The sequence below is a fragment of the Onychomys torridus genome, chromosome 13 (assembly GCF_903995425.1).
Source record: "Onychomys torridus chromosome 13, mOncTor1.1, whole genome shotgun sequence".
NCBI classification, from domain to species: Eukaryota; Metazoa; Chordata; class Mammalia; order Rodentia; family Cricetidae; genus Onychomys; species Onychomys torridus.
The window spans coordinates 65,670,435-65,688,558 of NC_050455.1; the positions used below are offsets into that span (position 1 = coordinate 65,670,435).

Below are 18,124 nucleotides of genomic sequence, written 5' to 3' on the forward strand. Positions count from 1 at the left end.
CATGACCACAGCAACTTTTATAAAGAAAAGTTGTTAATTGGGATGGCTGATTTACAATTTCAGAGGTTTGGTCCATTATCATGATGGGGAGCATGGCAGCATGCAGGCAGACATGGTCCTGGAGAAGCAGCTGAGAGTGCTTCATCTTGCAGGCAACAGGAAGTCAACTGACTGTCACACTGAAGGAAGCTTGAGCAAAAGGGACCTCAAAGCGCCCCCTCTTCCTCCAACAAGGCCACACCTCCTAATAGTGCCACCTTTGGGGGCCATTTTCTTTTAATTTACCACAATGCTTACCCAGCAAATTTTGAAAATAGCACTGCATAACCCACTCCCACTCCCCACCAAACCACACTGAGAACCACCATCACTGAGGATGTCCCATTTCTCTGCTGTTTTAAATTCCAGAATTTTCTTGCTGTTTCTGTTCTTGTCTCTTCCATCAGACATTTTGGTTCAATCTTTAAAGTCATTTAGATTCTCATTTTAGTGAGGTTATCCAAAGGAAACATCTGCCAGTTTAACCTAGAATGCCCAGAATGTTCTTTGGTCTGTGCCTCAATTGAAGCATGACTTTCTCTCAAGAATCCTCTGTTTTTGGTCATCAAAATCCATGGGGGACAGAGTAGAGGCACATCCTCTCGACTCACTCTTGCATCTCCAGACCCTTGCTGTAGGCTCTTGGGACCCTCCTCCCCCAGTGAAGGTAGTGACATCAACTTTTGGTGTCCCATGGTCCTAAGGTCATATGTTGGCTTTCTGGGGCAGCTGTAACAAAACGTTGAATTGTGAATTTGGTAGCTTACACAACAGGAATTTGTTTTCAAGTAGTTCTGGGTGCTACAATCCAAGATCAAGATGTTTTCAAGGTTCATCTCTCCTGGCATCTTTCTCCTCCACCTAGAGGCAACAGTACTTGGGTCCTCAGGTCTTCTGGGTGCCTGCTCATCTATGTTCTTGTCTCTTCCTCTCACAAAGATGTCAGCAGAATGGATGAGGTCCCACCCATACAGCCTCATTTTACCTTAATTATCTTTTAAAGTTGCCATCTCCCAAAGGTCTTAGAAATCCTAGGGGTTAGAATCTCATCAAATGAATTTGGGTTTCAGTGCAGCCCATAATAGGCAATATCTCTTAAAGCATGCTTAAGGGTCAATTTATATGAATTTCCCCATGGTGTTTATTAAAATGCTGGTTCCTGGGCCAAAACCCAGCTATGCTAATTGTAGTCCTAGGGCTATGCTTGGTGTGTTAGTTAGGAAAGAGTCCCAATGAGCCATTATTTTGATCAGGTTGACCTGTGGACACGTCTTTTGGGATTTGTCTTGATTGTTAATTGATTAGGAACATCTATTGACTGGGTCCTACACTGTAAGAATGAGCAGGAAGCCGCTAAGGCTTGTTTATTCTCTCATTGCTCGTGACTGTGGATGTGGTGTGACTAGCTGCCTGAGTTCCTGCCTTGACGTCCCTGAAACAATGGACCATAACCTGGAATCATAAGCCACCTAAACCCTTTCTTCCCAAAGCTGGTTTTGATTAGGGTATTTGTCCCAGCAACAGAAATGGACACGGCTAATGAGAATGTTAGATAGAGCACCTCTTGCCTTTCCCAGCCTTTGTGGGACCCGATCCATCACCGAGTCCCTCTGGCACCATTGTCTCCACATTGTGCCAGGGTCATTCCATTCTCAGTGTGAGGGGATCAGTTTGAGAATCAAATCCACATATGATTATCCGTGCAGAGAAAAAGCTCTAAAATCAGGTAGAGAATGAGTGGACTAGACAGATGATAAGCTCATTATATCACTTGAAAGGGGAACTGCAGGGCGTGGTGTGTAAATGCCATGGAAACCAGCTGTGGTAAACTTCCCACCTGGGCAGCCATTGTCCGAAAGGCAAAGTCCATCCAAGCCAGGGCAAGGAGTCTCACAGTAGAGGTCGTGGGAGGAGATGGTTTCCACAGACTCCATATTGGCTGTGCATAGAATGCAGGCTTTTGTGGCTGTAATTTGAGTGTTGTGCTGTTAAAGAACCATTTTAATGAGGAAAACAAAATAGTGATTAATATAGACAGAATTGCCGTCTGTCTGTCCTGGCTATAAAGACAGTCTGATGCCCTGTGCCAGTTTTTGGTGGTTCTTTGGCACCTCTGCTAACTCAAATTCCTTGAACTCACTTGCTCTTTTTGGCTCATAAAAATTTCCTTTCCTGCTTAGAGCACATCCCTGTCTTTTCTCAGATCTCCTGTGGTCCACACTGTTCCTTGGACCACTACTCAGAGCCAAAGGCAATGTCCCATTCCTCTAGTAGGTAACAAATAATGTGCATGGCTGGGCTGTGGTGGCACAGGACTTTAATCCCACCATTTGGGAGGAAGAGGCAGGCAGATCTCTGAGTTTGAGGCCAGCCTGGTCTACAGAGGGAGTTCCAGGACAGGCACCAAAGCTACACAGAGAAACCCTGCCTTGGAAAAAAAAAATAATATGCATGGTTTCCCAGAGACCTTTAATGGAGAGTCTTGCAGTCATGTACAAAGAGTAAATACCAATTTAAAATCAATCCTTAGCATCTGAAGCTGTGTGTTCCCAGTTTACTTACAAAATCATGGCCAGCCAAATAAGCAATTAATGTCATGCCTGGTTGTTCAGAGGATATGGGGAGTGATCGTACTGATTAGAGATGAGGAAAAAGCATGCACCAACTCACAATTATTTCCACCTAGCCTTTCCCTCAGGAGATGGCAACATAAATGAGATTCACTTTCTCCTCTTTGATTACACACTCCTGATGAGTGGGCAAGAGTCTGTTGGACATGAGTGTTGAATATTGTTGCTACTCGTTAATCAGATTGAGCCATAATTTTTAAATTAAAGCCCAAGAGGCTCTGGCACTTGCCCATCTGTTTACCATCTCTCACTGCTGATGACTAGCAATGTAATTATGTCCAATTGTCCACAGTGTCTTGCCAGGCAGAGTTTGGGACCTCAGTGTCTGGTGGGCTCAGAGGGACCCTTTCAGAGTAAGGGCTTGTCAGGACTTCCAAAGGAACAGATCTTAGACCTCTGGGACAAAGGGGATGAGGATCCCCAGGATTGGGATTTCTATGTTTGTTACCATTTTGCTTTCGGGAATTTTCCAGCAACATGACTACAAAAGCAAGACTAACCAGCAAATCAGGCTGGAACAAGGATAAGGTTGGAGGTTTTGATTTTCCCTTGGTTTCTTGTGTTGGCACACAACAGCCAATCTGTCCATTCCTCTTGTTATCATATCATATCACTGAGAACATGTTCCAGTCTGCTTTCTGTCAGTGTGACCAAAAAGCTGAGTTTAAACAAGGTAAAGGGAGGAAGTATTCCTTTTATCTCCCAGTTTCGGAGGGTTTAGTTCATGGGTGTTCCCGGCATGTGGGGAAGTGGCAGGAGGCATGTGGCAAACCAAAGTCACGTGGAAACTAGGAAACATGGTAATAGAGAGGTGGAGATGGAGAAGAAAGGGGCAAGTACAAAAATATAGCCTTCAAGGCATGCCTCCCAAGATCTATTTCCTCCAAGAGGCCCCACCTCACAAATTTTCCACCACCTTAGCAGCCTAATGTAGGAATCCATGAATGAATTATGAGACCAAAATCCTTATGGTCCTGTCACTCCCAAAGTCCTTCCTCTGAACAACACTGGGGACTGAGCTTTTGACATATGAGATTTTGGTGGTACACATAAGATCCAGACCCTAGCATAACATGTACAGCACTACTTATACAAAGGCATGTAGCATTTGAATTTTGAAAGTTTCCTGTGGGAGGCAGGGATGATTTAATTTTGAGAAATGTGATTCTGTGCGGGAGGTAATCTTGGGGGGCAAGAGATGTTTTCCTGAACTTCAACCATGCTTTAAGTGTCTACCAGAACCTGTTTTACTCAAGGCAGGCCTCCATGTACAATGCTTTTTCGCCTTCTGACAAATGCTTTGGCACAGACACCACATCTTCACGAGCCCACATGGTTCATGGTCAGATTGATTTTTCAGATGTCCCTATATGGAAATGAGTGCATTATTAAAATTGATTTTGTGCACTGTACTTCCCAGTGATTTGTCTCACTTCTGACATATTTCATATTCACTCTAGGTGGAGTATCAGTGAATAATGTTTCTTTTTAAAAACAGCTTTATTGAAATAAATTCATGTGTCATTCATTCCACAAACTAAAAGTTCACAAGCCATGACTTTTGATCTGTATTCGGCGGATCTGTACATCCATCAGCACCGTCAACTTCCAGAACATTTTCAAAGCCCTGAAGAAACCCCATGCCCATTAGCAGCCACACTTTCCCCCACTTAACTCTTGCCTTTGACAACCACTAATCTGGTTTGGGTTTCAGCAGCTTCGTCTCCTCTAACAAATGGAGTCACACATGTTTACTTCCATTAGTGTGTGCTCGAGGTCCCCCATCTTACAATGTATTGGTGTTTTTTGTGTATTTATTTAGTGTATGAGTGTGCAGGTTTGTGCATGCCCTGGCTCACATATGACCATTAAAGGAGAATTCTTGAGAGTTGGTTGTATCCTGACACTTTGTGGGAGCCAGGGATCCAATTCATGCCACCAGCCCTGTGTACCAGTACCTCTACCTACTAAACCGTATTTCTGGCCCATCATTTCCTTTAATGGTACTCCATTGTGTGGATGTAACATGCTCAACCGTTGAGCACTTAAGTTGTTTCTGCTTCTTGGTTATTGTGAGCATTGCTGCCCTGGCATTCATGCTCGTGTTTTTGTATAAACATGCTTTCTGGTCTTTGGATGTGTAACCTGAGTCAGATGGTAACTCTCCTTGTAACCTTTTGAGCAACTGTTGAGCTATTTTTCAAAAGATAGGCATATTTTCACCAGTATCATGGGAGGTTCCTACTTGTCTAGATCTTGCCCACTCTTGCTGTCTTCCTTTTTGAGGGTTACTTTGCCATGTTACATGAGTTTGAGGAAAATCTTATCAAGTTCGACAAAGAAGTCAACTGTGATTCTAATAGGGATTGCATCAGAGTAGTTCTGTTTGGGGACTATTGATGTATTAACAATATTAAATCACACAGTCCATAGACATGGACATTTCCATGTCCATTTATTGAACCTTTAATCTCAATACTATTTTGTAATTTTTAAAGTATAAAATTTTTACTTGTTTAGCTAAATTCATTTCTAAATATTTTGTTCTTTTAAAAAGACATTTATTTCCATTTTTACTTTTATGTATGTAAGCACGCATGTGTACACATGCACATCATATGTCTGAGTGCCTGTAGAAACCAGAATAGGCATCACAGGCAATTGTGAGTCACCTGAAGTGGGAGCTAGGAACCAAACTTGGAGCTTCTGGAAGTGTAGATTTCTGATTTTCTCACCTCTACTTCTCAAGTGCACGATTACAGGCATGTGCTGCCACATCCAGTTTGTGCAGTGCTGAGGACTGAGGCTTTGACCTTGTTAGTCAAGGACTCTTCGAACTGAACTACATCCTCAGTCCAGAAATGGTTTCTTAATTTCATTTTCCAGTTATTTATTATGAAAGAGTAGATTTTATACTCTACGACTTTGCTGAACTTTTGGAGGCTCCCTTATGACTCTCTAAATACACAGTCCTGTCATCCACGAGGAGACGCAGCTTTCCTGTGGCCTTTACACAGCCTGGATGCCAGGGTAACTTCGCTCATCTTATTGCCTTGCTCGAAGATTTCTAGAATCATGTTGAACTTTTAAGTGTAGGTGTTTCATAGATGACCTTTATGAGCTGAAATTCCCTTTTGTTCCTTTTTGAAAATGGGTTTTTATCATGAAAGGGTATGTCAACTTCTTTTTGTGTGTCTATTGAGATGATCATGTGATTTTTGGTTTTTATTCTATTAGCATGACATATTACATTAATTGGTTTTTAGAAGTTAAACCAAGTTATAATCCTGGGATAAATTCTATCTTGTCATAGTGTCTGATTCTGTGTGAACTCCAATTAGGCATTTTATTTTATTTAACTTCTTACTATATCAAACATTTCTTATTTAAGTTATACATTTGATTCTTATTGAAAATAATGTATACAAAATATTCTGATCATGGTTTCCCTTCCCTTATTTTCTCCCAAATCCTCCCCACCTCTCCACCTATCCAATTCTTTCTTTCTTTCTCTCTCTTTAGAAAATAAACAGTATTGTAAAATGAATAAACCAGAATTTAAAAACACAAAGAAAAAGCACAAGAAACACACACACACACACACACACACACACAGAGAGAGAGAGAGAGAGAGAGAGAGAGAGAGAGAGAGAGAGAGAACCAAAACCCCAAAACATAACATTGCAAAGTATTATATACAAGCAAAAGACTAACAAGGTTAAAAAAAACAAAAAACAGCAATGCAGTCTGAGACAAAAAAAAAAAAAAATCTCTAAAATCACCATTCAGGTTGTTTTGTGTTGGTTATCTATTGCTGGGCATGGGGCATTCCCTCCAGTCAGACTCCATTGAATAAAACTGATTTTTTCCTTTGCATGTATTTGTCAATTGGAGATAGCTTTTTAATTAGAAATGAGAGCTTATATTTACTTCCCCCTCTCAGTGCTGGGAACCCCTCTGGCCCAAAACTGTGTAGTCTCTGTGCATGCTGACACGTCTTTGTAAGTTCATACATGTAACAATCTTGTTGTGTCTGGAAGACACTATTTTCTTGATGTCATCCATCCCCCCTGGCTCTTAGGATCTTTCTGTCTCCTCTTCTGCATAGTTCCTTAGCCTTGGTGGGAAGAAATGATGAAGGCATCTCATTTAGGATTGAGTGTTCCAAGGTCTCTTACACTCTGCACATTGTCCAGTTATTGGTCTCTGAATTAGTCCACATCTTTGGAAAGAAGCAGCTTCTCTTATGATGGCTGAGTGAGACACTGATCTATGGGTATAGCAGAATGTCATCAGGAGTCATTTTATTGTTATGTTCCTTTTGTAGAACAATAGTATTTGGCTTTCCCCTAAGCCTGTGGCCTATCTAGTCTCAGGTTCTTGGTCACCTGAGAAACTTGGTAGCTTCAGGCTTGGGTTCCATCTCATGGAATAAGCCTTAAATGCAATAAGACAGTGGTTGGTTATTCCCACCTTGTTTGTACCACTATTGCATCATAGTATCACGCAGGCAGGTCACCATTGCAGATCACAGGGTTTATAGCTGGGTTGATTTTTACCTTTCTACTCTGGTAGCATGCAGAGTACCTTCCAGTACCATAAATGTTAGTCAGTAGGGGAAACGGCTCTAGTGAGACACCAGCTCAACTTCTTCATGTTCAGGGAGTTGTTATGTAAGTGTTGTCTTTAGCACTAGGGCCTTGCCGTCAGTTCGTGTAGAGTACCAATAGCCTTAGAATAGTCTTGAGTTGTTTGGGGATTTTCATGGGTTCCCCTTAGCCAACAATTCAGTTATATGTAACTCACTCCTGGAACTGGAGGTGTCGCTTTGTGGCAAAAGATGTCTAGTTGGGGCTTTGTCTCTTCTGCTATTTGGTGACTCCATTTAGATTTCATATCTAAATGACATTTCTATTGTGGTAGGTTTCCATATGACCTCTAAATGGTATCAGTTGTTCCTCTTCATATTCTCTCTCTTCCCTACTTCTTCCCTCCTTCTCTCCATTTAATCCTTTTGTTCCAGTCTCTCCATAATGATATTTTCTATTCCCCCTTCCTTTTGAGATCCTTCCTGCCCCCAGTCCTTGCTCTACATCTAATCTCTGTGATTATACAGATTGTAGCATGCCTATCAAAGGCTTAAAAGCTAACATTCATATAGAAGAGAATGAATATTATATTTGTCTTTTGGGGTCTGGGTCACCTCACTCAGGGATTTTTTCTAGCTTTATATATTTACTTGCAAATTTCATGATTTCGTTTTTAAACAGATGGATAATATTCCACTATGTAATGTGTCACATTTTCTTTATTCATCTATTGATGGACATCTAGGTTGTTCCCAATTTCTGACTGATATGAATAGAGCAGCAATGAACATGGGTGAGCCAGTGTCTCTGTGGTAGGATGCAGAGTCCCTTGGGTATATGCTCAAGAGTGGTGTAGCTGGATCTTGAGGTAGATCTATTTCCAGTTTCCTGAGAAACCATCACACTGATTCATAGTGTATAATTCTTTTTAAATTAACATAATTTCTTTATTGATTCCTTGGGAATTTGTTGTTGTTGTTTTTTGTTTGTTTGTTTGTTTTTTGGAGCTGAGGATTGAACCCAGAGCCTTGCACTTGCTAGTCAAACGCTCTACCACTGAGCTAAATCCCCAACCATGCACCCTAATTCCACTCACTTCCCAGTCTCCCAATATTCTCCCCTCACCCCTGCAGTGTCTCCACAGAAGGAAATTTTTAGAAAATCAAACCAAAACAAAGCAAACAAAACAAACAAACAAACAAACCACTCTTCACTTCTCCATTTTTCCCCTGCCTCTCCAACACCTCTTCATTTGTCCTGGTGACACTGGGAGTGATCTCACATAGTACCCCCTTTTGTCCAATCAGCTTTACTAGCAAATGTTCATTACAATGAGTCATTGGTCTGGTTCAAGGCCTCTGGTTTCTGCTATACCATCGTCACTGGATCCTCACCAAAACTACTCTAAGATATCCCACAGCCACCCCGAGTCATGGAGATGCCTCGAATATTGTTCTATAGGACCAATCCCTTCACGAGCTCCAGCCGGTCCTAGATAATGTAGATGTTAGGGAGGGCCAACCCAAGGCATGACTGTGGGCCTGGGTGGTAGCTGAGCTGGTCAGTCTGGGCCACTGGGTTCCTCAGACACCTGCCTGAGCAGAATTCCATAGTGCATAAATCCTTATCTGCATTGCAATATTTGGTTTACAGCTATTGTGTTGAGAATTTTTGCATTTATATTCATAAGAGACACTGGTCTGTAGATTTATTTTCTTATTATGTCATTGCCAGCTTTGGTACTAAGAATGTGTGGGCTTCATAAAATGAATCCCCTAAGATGATTACTACCCTTTGTTACAAACTTGGCTGGAATGAGTCGCCCAGGAGAGTGAGATACACCTCTGGGTATATCTTTTAAGTCATTTCAAAGAGGATTAACTAAGAAGGAAAGGGTCACCTTCATTGAAGAGATGTCATTCCATGGGCTTAGGGCTTAGATGGAACCAAAGAGGGAAAAGGAAAAGGTTGTCTAAGCATTGGCTTGTTGCTCCTGTCTGTGCCATCAAGTCTGAACAGGAAGCCTCACACTCTGGCTGCCACCGCCATGAGCTGCTGCCACGGGCTGTATTCTCCTACACTGTGAGCTGACATAAGCCTCTGCTTCATGAACTTGCTTTTGTGTTTGGCTATAGCAATGGGAGAAACAACTAGTAGAGAACACTGGCACTTAGGAGTCAGGCTGTTGTTGTTGTAGCGGGAAACCTGAGCATGTGGTTCTTAAGCCTTTGGAACTGGTTTGAGGAAGGAATATGGGTGAGTTTGGAAGTGAAGGCTGGGGAAGCCCCAGAATTCTGTAAGCTGTTTCAGCAGGAGAAAGGAAGACCAGGCTGCCAGTAGAAACGTTAACGGGCAAGGTTATACTTAGAAGGGTTCACAAGGAAATAATGATGCTATCAAGAATGGAGCTAGAGGCCATGCATGTTCTGTTCTGACCAAGAAACTGGCTGCATTCTACCTATATCCTGAAAACTCGGTTGGGGCTGAATTAAAAAGCAATGGAGTAATTTACTTCATGGGAAGAAACTTCAAACTTGAGTGGAGCATGCAGGCTCTGGCATGGTTTACTGCTTACTGCGTTTAGTGAGGTCTGTAGTGAGAATTCAAAGCATAAAGTGGACCAGAAAGAAGTGAGAAAAAAAAAAAACCCACATAGTTTGGAAAGAAAAGGAGTGTCGATCCAGTTAAGGTCACAGGCAAGGCAGGTGTGGACAGTGTGGTATTATTAACACTAAAGTAAATCAGGGACCTTACACCTGGACAAAAGTAAGTGTGCCTCAGGTGTGAGATCCTACTCACAGAATTGTAAGATTGTGGTACTGCTTGGAGTTTGACTGGGTACATTTGGCATTATGAGATGAGCATAGATAGGTCTTTTGGTCAAGGGTAGAGCATTATGGATTACAGAGTTGTGTTTAAATGTCAAGTTGACAAGGATTGGATTTGTGATGATTAATCTTCATCATCAATCTGACTAGGTTTAGAATCACCATGGAGACTGACATACACTTCTGGGTATGTCTTGAGGGTATTTTAGAGGAGATTAAGGGAGAGAGACCTACCCAGATTGAGAGAGGCCCACACAGAATGATGTGGAACCATCACATGAGCCAAGGGGTAGACAGAGCAATAGAGGGAAAGGAGGAAGGGAACAGAACATGAGCACTCACATCGCTGCTCCTGAGCCCATTTGTGGATGAGGGAGCAACTTCATGCTTCTGCGGTCACAGCTGAAAGCACTCTTTCAAATGCCTTCCTGCTGGGATGGGCTGAGTCCCTTTCACCCCTGAACCAAAATAAACATCTTCTCCCTTAAGTGTCTTCTCATAACTCGAAGAAAAGTAAATTAATATACCGACTCTTCTCTTGCTACACACTCTTTAGAAATTTTTTTTCTTTACATGTATAGTAGCTTTCTGCAGTAAGACATGCAGTAAGGGCACGGGCTTTTCTTTGTGAGTAGTTTTTTTTGTTTGTTTTTGTTTTTTAAATCATTCAATCTTTTTACTCTATGAGTCTGTCCCATCGCAAGTCAGTTTTGGTGGTCATTCTTTACCTTCAACCTACTTATGCTGCAGGATCTAAAGTACATCTCTTTGTGGGGAGATATTTAGATCCATATCCATTTGGACAGTCTCTGTTTAGCAGATTCCCTTTTGATGTTCAACGAACGACAGTTTTCAAACGTTTCGTCTTGTCCTTTCTGCCTCACACCTAAGCAGGCTGGTGGGAACACATGGGCCTCTGTCCGTCGGCCCTGGTGGGAATTTTGTGCTACCTGGATTATTACAGGATCATTTCACCCCAATCTCACCCCTTACCAACCATAAATCCTCAAGCTCTTCGCTGCCTCAATACATCTGTGGACCTTCTTCGAAGCCTGTGAAGCTCCCAGAGGCCCTCCTTGTGTCAACAATGCATCTTACGTTGGCTGGCTGTGCGTAGTGTCATTGGCCTCCGTCTCTGCAGGCTGCCCACCGTAGTCTGATGTTTTTGGTTGAAACATTAAGTGCATTTCCAAATAATACATCACATTTAATGTAATTACCAATATGGTAAGATTTACATCTGTTATGTTTTCTATAGCTTGTATTTTTGGCTCCCTCAGTTCTTACATTATTATTATTATTATTATTATTATTATTATTATTATTATTATTTTAGGATAGAAGAGGTACCACACTTAACCATGTAGGGATAGTGTTGTTGGTTATTTTTTACTCTTTCGGGAGGCCGACCACCCAAGCTCCCAAATAAACAACACACAGAGGCTTTTTCTTACTTATGAAAACCTGGCCTTAGCTTGGCTTGGTTCTTGCCAGCTTTCCTTAACTTAACTTAGCCCACCTACCTTTGGCCTCTGGGCTTTTCCCATTCTCTTACTTCTGTAAATCTTACTCTTACTCACGCTTGCTGTGTGGCTGGGTGGCTGGCCCCTGGAGTGCTCTCCTTCTCTGGCTGCTCCTTTGTTTCCCAGATTTCTCCCTCTATATATTCCCTCGGCCTGCCAGCCCCATCTATCTTTTCTCCTGCCTTGCTGATTGGCCAGTTCTTTATTAGATCATCAGGTGTTTTAGACAGGCACAGTCACACAGCTTCACAGAGTTAAACAAATGCAGCATAAACAAAAGTAACACACCTTACAATAATATTCCACAATAGGAGAGGCACTTCTTTAACATTACATAGATTTTATAAGCACCATCTCTCTTTCTTTGTTGCTTCTTTTACTACATATTATTTCAGTTACTTTCTAAATAGTCTCCCCCAAATTACAATCCACAGCTTAACTTAGAACAACATAGTTCAAAGTAGCGTCAACTTAATTTTAGTAATGTATAAACTTCACCCCATGCACTTTCCTACATACAGTTGTTGTCATTTAAACTGTGCCTTTGCCTGGGATATGTGACACCCTACACGGAAATTTTGTATTTTTACATATGGAAGACGCATCAGTGCGTTTTTATAGCTATTATTCTCTGCTGTTGTGTTTTTATATAAACTATGAGAAGACATGTTTAAAATGGAAAAATACATGTACAGTATCATCGTCATTATTGCTTTATCTTTTCTCCTAATACTCCAGTGAATTCAAGTTACTGTCTAATGTGAAGATCTCCCATTAATACTTGTTACAGAGAATGCCTTTTATTGACGGAAGATTCCTGAAGTACTTGTTCGTTTTGGAATGCTTTAATTTCTCTTTCATCCCCAAAGGGTAGTTTTAGTGGATATAGAATCCTTGGATAATGGTCATTTTCTTTCAGCTTATTGAAAGCATCCCACTGCTTTCTGGTTTCCATAGTTTTGGATAAAAAGTTGTTGGTTAATTTTTATGGCGTATCCCCTGTGCTCAATTTCCTGCTGCTCCTTTTTAAGATTTCTTCTTTGTCTTTGGCTCTTAGAAGTTTTATTATGATGTGTTTACAAGTAAATCTCTTTGGATTTTTTCCTATTCAGAGTTCATTTTATGTAAAATGTCAAATATACAGATTAATGTTTTTAACTCAAATTTGGGGAGTTTGGGACCATTTTATCTTCAAATATTCTTTCAATCCTTGTCTACATCTTCCTCATCATTGCTCCCACCAGATTTCATGGCTTTAAATAGAATGCATCTGCCTATGATGACTAAAGTCTTATCACCAGACCTGGGCCCTCCAGATGTATTTAACTGCCATCTCGACTTCCGTTTTGTAAACATCTAACTGGCATCTCAAATGTATAGTGACCAGAACAGAACCTTGATTTCCATTCCCAAACTCACCCCTACCACAGCTCTCCTCCACCTTATTAACAATTCTATCCACTCGCTGCCAAGACCAAAACATGGCTTCTCCTTCTCTTTTTCTTGATTACCTATCTGGTCTATCACCAAGAAGTGCCTTCAAATTACACCACCTGCCTGTTGCTTTCTCTCTATTTCCACTGAACTAGTTCTAGGTGCTGCTTTTCTTCCCCTCGGACTCCACAGGGAGTTCATCAACAACTCAGTTTTAAGAAGGGTCTTCCCTCTGAAAATTAAGGTGTGGGAAGTCTGAAGCCGGCCTCAGAAATTTGAATTCTTGTAAACATTTCCCATGGGTTTCTGATGATTGACAGACATGAAGGGTCTCTCTGGTTTGTCTAAACCAAGGCTTAGCATGAGTTAGCTCCCAAGTGGCTCACTGCAGTGGGGTTTGGGAAATTGAGTTGAGGGACGAGGTCATCCCAGGTAACAGCTAAAAGAGGTGGATGCAGAGGTTAGGTACAGGAGCAGAGACAGACAGCCAATGGTGTCCCCTTTTCTGTCTGTCAGTGGCCCGATACCGTGTGACTGTATGCACAGGGGAACTTGAAGGTGCGGGAACAGATGCCAATGTCTACCTCTGCCTTTTTGGTGATGTGGGGGACACAGGGGAGCGACTACTTTACAACTGCAGGAACAACACCGACCTGTTTGAAAAAGGCAATGTAAGTTGCAGTGATGAGCTGCCTTCCTCCCAGCCCACCCCAGCTTTGTCTTCCTATCTTCCCTGTTCTTTCAAAGTAGAGCTAATGGCTGGTGTCAGGACCTCAACAATGAGGTAACATCTGTCCTGGGTGAGGGGAGTGGGGTCCTAGGGACTCCAGGTAGGAGCCACTTGAAAGACACAGAGATATCTGGTTGATTGAATCCTTGAGCAAATTTGGCTCACTGTCATTGACGGCAACTACAAGGCTCCCAGTATTATGCACCTAGAAGCTGGAGAGCCACTGTGGAGAAATTGTGGTCTCCTACCCTCCCCTCAGGTTGGGAAGGATGATGGGCATCTCAAGTGTATCCTAGAGGAACCAGGCTGGGAGAAAATAGAAGATAATACACATTTTCTATTAGACATGGTCACTGAGGGAAGCTTGTTCATATCTTCCTTCCTTCCTTCCCTCCTTCCTCCCTTCCTCCCTCCCTCTCTTCCTTCCTTCCTTCCTTCCTTCTTTAATTTCTTCCTTCAAGAAACCAAGAAAAACACCAGACATGGGTGTGAAAGAACTGAGATCTATTGCTAGCCACAATACAGTGTATCAGGTATCCCCCTAGGTCACCACAACCATCACGTGGCTTTAATCTGGGCCAAAGGGCTGCAAACAAGTGGAGAAAGTGTCATATAGGTCTAGGGAAAGTCAGCCTTGGGCCACTCACGGCCCTCTCCTATACTTTGCTTGTATCTAAATGAAGGCAAGGATGCCAACCTGTGCCTCACCATTGTGGAGGTTATGGAGGACTGATAGACTGCACAGGGTCAGATGTGGTCCTCAGCACACAGTAGATGCCCAGGAAAGGGTCGTTGTTCCAGTGATGTGAAGTGGGGGATGTGTGGGTGGAAGGGATTTGTAGATTCTCTGTATCTCCTTCCTCCATTTTTTCTTGGCACGAGAGAATTCAAGTAGAAGACTGAGACAGCTCAAGGGTGAGCATTTGAAGGCTGTGCTGGTAAAGCCCTTCTGAGCAGGAAACTGTAGGTAGGCTTTGCTCCACCTGGGGAGGGGTAAAGAGGCCATGGTTGCATGTATTTTATATTTCTGTTCCCTATGGTAGCTTGTGTGTCCCCGTGAAAGAATTGTAGCTCATCTTTTCAGCTCTGCCCTTGCATTTCTGGAGTATGCTGGTGTTGGGTCTCAGGGGAGTCACTGTCTACGTGACTTTGCTGTCTTTTCTTTCCCAAAGGCTGATGAGTTTACCATTGAGTCTGTCACCATGAGGAAGGTGAGGCGAGTGAGGGTCAGACATGATGGCAAAGGCTCCGGTAGTGGCTGGTACCTGGACAGGGTGCTGGTGAGAGAGGAAGGGCAGCCCGAGAGCGACAACGTCGAGTTCCCCTGCCTCAGGTATGCGTGTCCTCTGCCTTCCTATCTTCCAGCTGGTGTTAGAGAAAGACTCATCCTCTCCCATGGAGCAGTGGGGAAAACAGTGGTTCAGAACGGCACTCGGTGAAGGAGTGAAGTGGCCTTGTAGGAGGTGTGTAGACCTGAGCCTCACATTTCTACCCCACCCCTGCTGGGCAGAGGCGCTCCAGTGGACATCTAGTGCCAACATGATGCTTTTTCTCATAAAAACAAACAAACCAAAAAAGCCCTGACATTTCTTTAATTTAAATGATTTGTTAGAGGGTTAGCCAGATGTAGAATGAAATATGGATACAAGTTGGATTTTTTTGTTTTTGTTTTGTTTTGGTTTGGTTTGGTTCTTTTGTTTTTGTTTTTGTTTTGTTTTTGGGGTTTTTTGGTTTTTTGTTTTTGTTTTTTTGTTTTTTTTGTTGTTGTTTTTTTGGTTTTTTTTCCGAGACATGGTTTCTCTGTGTAGCTCTGGCTGTCCTGGAACTCACTCTGTAAACAAGGCTGGCCTTGAACTCACAGAGATTCGCCTGCCTCTGCCTCCCTGAGTGCTGGGATTAAAGTCATACACCACCACCGTCTGCCTGGATTTCTGTTTGAGTAATCTGATCACATTTCTTGCCTGGTTTCACCATTTCAAGGAATCTGACTTTGTTTGCATTTCCTTCTCTCAAGAGCGAGGAAAAGTTTCTGCACTATTTTTTTTAAAGTGTTCCTTGCACAACCAGCAGCTCCTGGTGATTCCTAAAGTTGCCAAAAGAGGCATTTTAGAACAAGGAGAAATATCAGTGTTTTGTGAAAACCCACTGGCTCTCATTCACCTGTGTTAATACCTAGGAGGAGCACACTGCCAGATTAACTTGGGGCCTGAGACCACACACTGATTCATTTTTCATCTGAGCTGTGTAACTCCCATAGTAGGGAGGGCAAAGTAATTCTGAGCTATTTTAAGTGTGTGTGTGTGTGTGTGTGTGTGTGTGTGTGTACATGCCTGTGAGCTCCAGGGAAAGAGTCATGGAGCTACCAGCATGCTAACATCCATTTAGCAGCACCTCATGACAAAACTAGGTTGAAGCATTTGAAGCTGAAAGGAAACAGCTTTTTAAAACTATATCTATTAATACTTCTAAGTATTCAGGTAGCAACAAAAGCATGTGTCATGGTTTCCTTTTACCTCTTGGGAGGGGCTAGGGATAGATAAATGGAGTTGACAAGGAATAACAGGTGAGATTTTCTGATGACTGCTGGACTATCTGTTTCCACTCATGGCCAGACAACATCCCAGCCATCCCTCCTATGGGCTCTGTGACTATGGGAGCCATCAGTGACCTTAGCAAGACAGAGAAGGAGAAAGTCCCAATGGTTCAATTTAAGGGACGGTAGCTAACAGTCTGTGGTTCCCAAATCCTCTATCACCATTGCTGGGGATGACACCATGAATCTGAATCTATGTGTCTGGAACATCTTTTGCATCTTTCTGAACCACAGCCCTATAGCCTACATAAATGAGCAGCATTTTAGTGTTTGCCAATACAAGCCGACAGCAAGGTCCCTGGGGAGTGGGAGCCCTTGGGATTTGGGTATGAAATAAGTAAGAAGAGCTGAGGAAAGCATGGTTTTATCTCACTGTCCCTGGGAAGGGGTCATTATTCAGGAGGCCCGAGCTACATGCCAGAAGGGGCAGAGAGGAGGTGACACCTTGGCTTCCTTTATGAGCTGTAGGCCCTGGCTTCCTTTACAGGCTTATGTGTTGGTTTGAATGCATTAACGACAAATTCAAGTCACCAATAATGCATAGGTGCAACATCAAGGGAAATAAATTAAAAAGCTTACCCTTTGCTGGGATGTTGTGTATGCTGTGAATGAGTTGCTCTGATTGGTTGATAAATAAAAAACTGATTGGCCAGTAGTCAGGCAGGAAGTATAGGTGGGATAAACAGACAAGGAGAATTCTGGGAAGAGGAAGGCTGAGTCAGGAGATGCTAGCCTGCTGTCCAGGGAGCAACATGTAATGGCATACAGGTAAAGCCACAAAACACATGGTGACATATAGATTAACAGAAAAGGGATGAGTTTAAATGTAAGAGCTAGTCAGTAGTTAGCCTGAGCTAATGGCCAAGCAGTTATAAATAAGCCTCTGTGTGATTATTTTATAAGCAGGGACCAGGCAGCATGGGAGAAACTTTCAGCTACAACCCTTGGCATAATTTAATCTATAGAGAGACCAGTTTGAACTCTTTACTCCCTCTTCCCAGTTTTTCCTGTTGTTCCAGTCTGTCTGTTGTGTGGGTTTGAATCTGCAAAGCACCGCTGCTGGATTTTCCACCCTTTTTTCTTTAAGTTTGGATTGTGGTGCACCAGAATCGGAACCTCTTCACTCTTTCCCAGTTTCAGAACTCCCACATTGCATCCCATGGCTCTCTGTAGGGTCATGCTCCACAGTTTAAGAAGCCAGACCCTAGAGAGCAGTGACGGGCACTAGGTTACAAACTAGCCTACCTATGGGATATATATAACGTGTACTTGCACAACAGGCTTACTTTTCCGGCTTGGCCTCTGAGTTCTAAGGGAAAGATGCCTTGCAGGTGGATGTCCCCTATTTCTTCCTCTGACGAACAGCCAACAGAGGGCTGGAGCCACTGCTCAGTATGACATATTGATGAGACATAGATATCAACCCCAAGCCCTGAAAACCAGACTGGCCTTTTCCTGAGGTCAAATCTCATCCATCTTTGGAGATTCCTGTTCAACTTCCTTGCCACAGGTCCTTCTCCTTTCTCTGAGTCCTTACAGCACTTCCTTTGTTCAAGCCTACCCTCTGTGCCTCATTTAGTCTATGCTATCTCCTTGGTCATGCTGTGGGCTGTCAGCAGCCTGAGCTGTGTTATCCTAGTGTCTCTCTTTCTGCTTTCTCCCAGATAGAGCCCCGTCACAGCGCCACACACAGGTGACCCTGAGAAGATGTGTTTGACAATAACAGTGACCTTTCGTCATGGTCCTGTGGCCTGTCCT

General features: G+C 42.8%; 1 protein-coding gene across 3 annotated transcripts in view; it reads left to right on the forward strand.

The window, feature by feature from the left end:
• Loxhd1 (lipoxygenase homology domains 1) overlaps positions 1 to 18,124 on the forward strand; it is a 159,054-nt gene that overhangs the window by 56,376 nt on the left and 84,554 nt on the right. For all 3 annotated transcript variants that reach the window (XM_036205229.1, XM_036205230.1, XM_036205231.1), the window contains exons 13-14: positions 13,560 to 13,714; positions 14,946 to 15,106. In XM_036205229.1, the coding sequence (XP_036061122.1) occupies positions 13,560 to 13,714; positions 14,946 to 15,106 (316 nt within the window). The remainder of the gene's footprint in view (positions 1 to 13,559; positions 13,715 to 14,945; positions 15,107 to 18,124) is intronic.